Genomic DNA, 6,777 nt, shown 5'->3' with positions numbered 1-6,777 from the left:
TGCCCTGCACACGGGGTTCCCAGGGAGGGCTGGGGGAGGAGGGATTGATGGGCTGGGAGGGGCCTAGGAGATGGTGGAGGCGGAGGGCCAGACACATCCGGGCCTTTTCTCTCCTCCCTTGGCTCAGGCCTTGGGGGGGGGGGCCCTCCCAGAGGCCTTTCCAGTAATTCAGGGCCTGGACAGGCTAGAGTTCCACCTCAGGCCTGGCACTGCCCCAGGGCGGGTCTTGGCTTTCTCTGCCTCCCTCTCCTGCCCTAGATGGACTGGAAGATTTCCAGGGCCCATGAGGAAAACCCCACCCCACTGAGGAGCCGGGCGGGCACAACACACTGGGCTGACTGGCCCTTCATTCTCATAATGTAACTAGGGATCATGAAAGAGATTGATGCGCCCTGGAGAATAAACAGGAACTCTGTCCATCACCGATAAACCCACACTGCTTCTGGGGTTTGGGTGGGCTGGGGGTATTCCAGCTGCGTGGCGGCTTGGGATAGGTGGGGGGCAGAGAGAATCCATCACTACGCCATTTTGGATGGTGAAGATTGAGATCCTAATGTCACCAGATGTTGCAACCTCTGGATTTTAAAGAATGGACTGCACCCAGCATCAGTGGCTCATGCCTGTCATATTAGCTACTCAGGCTGAGATCTGAGGACTGTGAGTCAAATCAGGGCAGGAGAGACTCTTTTTTTGTCGGTTGTGGGGTTTGAACTCTGGGCCTGGGCGCTGTCCATGAGCTCTTCGGCTGAAGGCGAGCGCTCTACCACTTGAGCCACAGCGCCACTTCTGGTTTTTCTGGTGGTTCATTGGAGATAAAAGTCTCATGGACTTTCCCACCTGGGCTGGCCCAAACCATGATTTTCAGATCTCAGCCTCCTGAGCAGCTCAGCACTGGGCTCCAAGAGACTTTTCTCTCCGATGAACCAACAGAAAGCCGGAAGTGGCGCTGTGGCTCAACGTGGTAGAGCACTAGCCTTGAGCAAAAGAGCTCAGGGACAAAGCCTGTGCACTGAGTTCAAGCCCCACACCTGATTTGAAGAAAGAAAAAGAATGGGCCGTGATGGGAGGTGGGGAAAGTTTGGGAATGAGGGGGGAGGCGGCATGGCTGAAGGCAGGAGACTTAGCTGCAATCAGTGTGTGTGGAGGGGTTGGAGAGGGGTGTGAAATGGAGAGATGGTCTCAGTATGACCCATCCTGAGGTTGGGGATGCAGGGACAGTGCCCCCCCCACATCAAGGTTAAGGCCCTCGAGAAATGTCTAAACAAGAAGGCGACCCTGCCTGTGGCTCTACTGATGTGGCCTCGTGTGCACACAAAGCCAGGGAGCCCAAGCTAGGCACGGTGGCTCACGCCTGTAATCCCAGCTCCTCAGGAGGCTGAGATCTGTGGATGGTGGTTCAAGGCCAGCCCAGGCTGGGAAAGTCTGTGAGACCCTTACCTTCAGTTTACCCACCAGAAAGCCAGAAGTAGAGGTGTAGTTCAAATGGTAAAGCACTAGCCTTGAGCAAAAGAAGCTCAGGGACAGAGCTTAGGCTCTGAGTTCAAGCCCCAGGACCTACACCAAAAAAAAAAAAAAAAAAAAGTTCAAACCCTCCTTCCAGGCTGCCCAAGGAGACAGAGAGGGCCCCTCCACACCTGCCACAGCCCACTGAAAAATACCTTCCTGATCTTGTGGAAGCAACATGAAGGGTCACAGGGAAGACAGGGAAGGGGGTCCAGATTCCGCCTGTGTCCTTCCCACGGAGAGACAGAGCCCCACAGGGGTGTGGTCAGGCCGGGCCTGGCATGCCCTGAGCTGTGCAGGGCAGCAGGTCCACACTGTGAGAGAAGGAAGTAGGCATCCCGGAAGGCTTCCTGGAGGAGGCCATGTGGGAGCCGTGTCTCAGACCTACTTAGTCAAATGCAGAGGTGGTCCACAGGAACTTACAGGAGATTGCCACACGGGAGACACTGGTCCACTCAGGACACAACTCGCCTGCTGCACTGACTCCATCCTGTTCTGCATTTTTGCTGGAGGGGGCGGGGGGCGCGGGGGAGGGGGTGTGTAGCACAGAGGGTCTGGCCGGGTTGGCCAGCCGCCAGGGCTCACAGCTGCTGGCTGGGGCTCTGGGCGGGGTACCCCTCCCTCCTCGCTGAGCTCAGCAGTCCTGGGCCCCATGCGGACATGTTGAGTCTCACCTCTGGATGCTGCCCCCCGCTCTGTGAATACGCATTATTTCGGGGCTGCCCCTGGCCCTGCACAGGTTCTGTCCCCCATCTGAGACACTGCAGAGGGGGGGGCTGGCTGTCCCCCACAACCGATCTGCATCAGAGCCCCGGGATGCCGAGGGAAATTCTCCCAGGCATCTGCAGCCCTGGCCTAGACACCCTCTCCCCCCCCAACACAGTCCCTCCCCCCTCCTTCCTTCCCGCCTCTCCTGCCCTCAGCCTCTCCCCTGCTTGTGTCTCCTGGCCTTCCTTCCTCCGTCCCTCCATTCCTTCACTCTCCTAGCGCTACAGAAGCAGACCAGGGCAAGGGGGGGGGGCTCTCCTGGCCTCACTCCATTCCCATGCACCCCCCAAGGCCAGCACGGCCACAGAGCACTGCCCCGCATCACCAGGGACCCTCATGGAAGACTCTGGAATGTGGACAGCCTCCCTTCCCCTGGGCCCTGTGGGCTGGTTTTGGAGAAGGGAAATGTCTACCACTCGGCGCATGCGTGGAGGCCCAGCCCCACGGCTGAACCACCCTCCCCCTCCACCTGAAGAGGCTTCCTGTGTCCCCCCCACGACCTGGCCGGGCATGGGCACAGCGGTCCTGTGCGGCCATCCCCGGCTATCCCCAATAAGGACAGAAAACCAACTGAGTGAGCCGGGAGCTGGTGGCTGTCATCCCAGCTACTCAGGAGGCTGAGATCTGAGGATCCAGGTTCAAAGCCAGCCTGGGCAGGAAAGGCCATGAGACTCTTCTCTCTAATGAACCACCAGAAAACCGGAAGTGGTGCTGCATCTCAAGTGGTAGAGTGAACATTGAGCTGGAGAGCTCAGGGACTGTGCCCAGGCCCAGAGTTCAAGCCCCACGACTGACAAAAAAAAACTGTGAGTGGAGCTGTGGCTCCAGGGGTAGAGCACCAGCCTTGGGCAAAAATGTTAAACAATAGCAGGGCCCTGAGTTCAAGCCCCAGGGCTGGCACGCACATACCCTCATGTACACACGCGTGTGCGCACACACACATGCCAACAGACACGGGTGGACAGCCTTAGAAATGTTTATTTCTCTGCCACCAACAGGCTGATGGGAACAGATGCGTGTGGATTTGTAGAGAAAAGAAGGGCAGGTGTCCAGGGTGGAGGGCAAAGGCTGGGGGAGCTGGGGTGGCCGGAGAAGGAGGCCCGGCCTTCCAGGAGCCCCAAGTCTTGGTCAGAAATCACCAGCCAGGGGTCAGCCTTGCGGACCTTCTTGTCCCCACTGCCTTCGCCCTCTTCTCCTTCCTGTGTACCCTGCATCCTTCCCTCCTGGCCACACCCCTGCAGGCCCCAGACATCCAGCCTTCCAGCAAGTGAGGACATCACCCTTGTTAGCATGCTGCCCCAGTGAGAGGCGGGGCCCTGGGTTATGCTGGCGGCAGTGGCAGCAGCAGCAGCAGCAAATTTGCACCCTGACACAGTCACTAGCTCTGAGCGGGTGCACGGGTTGGGGTGTGTGTTCCAGAAGAGTTCGGAAGGGGAGGTAGGAGAATGCAGAGCCCAGTCCAGCCCCAGTGGCCCTTACTAGAGTGCGGGAGGCCTGCCCGGGGGGAGGGGGCGGGGCTAGAAGCAGGTGCAGGTGAGGAAGAGGAGGAGCAGGCTTTGGGCCAGCCAGAGCAGGCCAGGGAGCCGTTGCTCAGGGCCCCCCGCTTTGACCACGGCAGCCTCGGGGGTCCCGGCCCGGCTGAGGTAGATGATGACTACATTATCCTCAGGCCCCGACGGCTGAACCTCATTATCCACGGTGTAGCAGCCCTTGCCTTCCACCGCTTTGCCATTAAACCTGCGCCCCAAAGCGTCCTCACCCCCCTCGCCCGGGGTGGCCAGGGCCACGTTCACCGAGCTCTCGGCGCTGCCCAGCTCGTTGGTGGCCAGGCAGCTATAGATACCCTCCTCCGGCTTGCCGAAGTCAGGGATGAGCAGGCTGCCGTTGGCAAAGGCCTGGAAGCGGGGCTGGCCGTCGGCCGCCAGGGCGCTGGGCAGGACACGTCCATCGGCGTCCACGTTGGGGCTGGCGATCTCCACGGAGCCCCGCGGGGTCTGGATGTGCCATCGGAGCTGAGGGGCCGGCTGACCATCCACGTCACAGTGCAGGGCCAGCACAAAGCCCGGCCGCAGCTCGGCCCCGTCCTGGCTGGGCTGGTAGCTGAGCTGGACGGACGGGGCGGAGCAGGGCAGGGGGGGCAGGCGGCCCAGCGGGGTGCCCTTGAGCACATGCGGGGAGCTGCAGGCGATATTGTCACGTTCGGGAATGGACACGGCCGTGGCCAGCGCCCAGGCCTTGAACCACAGGATGCCACAGGTGCAGTCGAAGGGGTTGTCGTTGATCTGCAGGTGGGAGAGCGCGGCCAGGGGCGCGAAGGTGCCCTCGGCCAGCGTGTGCAGGCGGTTGTGGTTGAGCTGCAGCGAGCGCAGGGCACCCAGGCTGCGGAAGGCATCACGGGGGATGAAGTCCAGCTCATTGCTGTCCATCTTGAGCAGCTGCAGGGCGTGCAGGGCGTGCAGGTCGGCCCACGCGAAGTCCGAGATGAGGTTGTGGCTGAGATCCAGGCTCTTCAGGTGACCCAGGGGGGCCAGGGCGCCGGCGGCCACCACGCGGATCTGGTTGTGGGCCAGCCACAGGGACTGCAGCAGCGGGGCCTCCCGGAAGGCGCCCTCTGGTAGCGCGGGCAGCCGATTGGCCGACAGGCTCAGGGTGGTCACGTTGGCTGGGAAGCCGGGCGGCACAGCCTCCAGATCTCGGTAGGCGCAGTCGGCGATCTGGAAGCCATATTTCTCTCCACAGTCGCAGGCCTCTGGACAGGCCTGTGCCAGGCCCAGGAGAAGCACCCAACAGACGAGACACAGCTCAGGCATGGTACCTTCTAGAAGGATGAACAGACCACCGAGATCAACTGGAGGATCCACAGCTACTTAAAGGCTCTTGTCTCTCCCAGGACCCCCCCCACACCCCCAAACTCTGGTGCTCAACAGTTAGCTCTGCCCCCTCATGACCCCCACATCACCCAGGCCCCCCATCTCCACCCTGCAGAAGGGGAAACTGATGTCTGTCATCCTAGCTACTTAAGACACTGAGATCTGAGGATCACGGTTCAAAGCCAGCCGGGGCAGGAAAGTCCCTGAGACTCTTATCTCCAATAAACCACTAGAAAACCGGAAGTGGCGCTGTGGCTCAAGCGGTAGAGTGCCAACCTTGAGCAAGAGAGCTCAGGGACAGTGCCCAGGTCCTGAGTTCAAGCCCCATGACTAGCACAAAATAAAAGGAGGGGGGAGGGAGAAACTGAGGCCCAGAGGAGGAGCCTAAACTTGCCAGGAAGGGTGAAGACAGGATGGCAGAAGATCGGCTTCTCCTCTGGGGAGGGGGGGGCTGCTTTCCCGCCCCCCAACTTTACAACTGGCCATCTGTATTCCAGCTGCCCCCTCCCCCAGTGCTCCCTGTCCCTCCCTCCTGCCCTCCCCCAGGCCCCTAGGGGTTGGCTCTGCCCTGTCCTGCCCACACAGGGCCCCTTGTACCACCTCCGCCCCCTCCACTCCCCGGCCTTGACCGCAGCAGACACCAGGCCCTTTCTGTAGCATGGCAGCCTGGCTGATGCTGGTCAAGCAGCTACTAAGCAGCTGCCTAAATCAACCCCTCCAGGACCTCTCAGCTGACTGGGGGAGCCAGAGAGGAACCCTAATAAAGCTGGGGTGTTAGCAGGGTGGCCAACCCAGAAAGCTGCTGCCCCAAGTGTCCCAAAGGCCCAGGTTTGACCCACCACCCTTCTCCATGGCCTCCGCCAACGGGCCTCCACCCCCCAGCCCTGGCCTCCGCTGCCTCCCTTCCTTACCTCCAAAATGCTCTTCTTCCTCAGCCAAAGAAGCCGCAGGGAATCAGATTGCCCAGAAAGTTCGCAAGGCCCCGGGAGGCCAAGGCAGGGTGAGGTGGGGGTGGTGGGGCAGCCTGGTGCCCACCCTGTCCAGACAGGGGGGCCGTGGGGGGAAGCCAGATGGCAGGCCGCTGCCTTCTAGAAAAAAAAGGGGGAAAATGGAGCTGGTCTGTAAAAGCTGCGGCCCGTGTTTCATAAGGGACACCAGCAAACTTGGAAGGGGGAAGAGGCCAAAGTTTTCTTAGGTTGTGTTCTCTCTCTCTCTCTCTCTCTCTCTTCCTCCTCCTCTCCTCTCCTCTCTCCTCTCCAGCGTCAACTTCCTTAAAGACACAGCAACAGTCTGGACAAGACCCAAGAGGAGATGAGGCCAGAGGGGGCGGTGGGGGAGGGGGAGAAACTGGATCTCCTGCAAAGTGAGAAACTTCTAGTCTCCCTCCAGCCAGGAGAGCTGGGCGAGGGTGAGGTCTGGCTCCCCACCCCGCCGAGGGGCGCTGGGGCAGGGTTTGTGGGGGGCTTTGTGAGCGTTAGGCAGACCGTGGGTGGGAGACCCTGCTTGCATTTGTGGGAGGGGGGGGCAGCCCGCGTGTCTGTCTGTCTGTCTGTCTGTCTGGTGGGTGTGGGGGGAGTGGCGGAGTGTCTCCGGGAAAATCTGAGAAGGCCCCAAGTCTGCGAACCGCTGGCTCTAA

General features: G+C 60.8%; 1 protein-coding gene across 1 annotated transcript; it reads right to left on the bottom strand.

Moving 5' to 3' along the window:
• Positions 1 to 3,247: 3,247 nt before the first annotated feature.
• On the bottom strand, positions 3,248 to 6,336 carry Islr (immunoglobulin superfamily containing leucine-rich repeat). The gene is made up of 2 exons (XM_013011997.1): positions 6,053 to 6,336; positions 3,248 to 5,089 (listed from the first exon to the last, which is right to left on the bottom strand). Exon 2 carries the CDS (start codon positions 5,079 to 5,081, stop codon positions 3,789 to 3,791), a length of 1,293 nt encoding a protein of 430 aa, XP_012867451.1. The 5' UTR covers positions 5,082 to 5,089; positions 6,053 to 6,336; the 3' UTR covers positions 3,248 to 3,788.
• Between the last annotated feature and the right edge of the window lie 441 nt (positions 6,337 to 6,777).

This window comes from Dipodomys ordii, unplaced genomic scaffold (assembly GCF_000151885.1).
Source record: "Dipodomys ordii isolate 6190 unplaced genomic scaffold, Dord_2.0 Scaffold15, whole genome shotgun sequence".
NCBI lineage: Eukaryota > Metazoa > Chordata > Mammalia > Rodentia > Heteromyidae > Dipodomys > Dipodomys ordii.
Note: the sequence above shows the minus strand (reverse complement) of the source record. Positions and strands in the feature narration are given on the sequence as shown.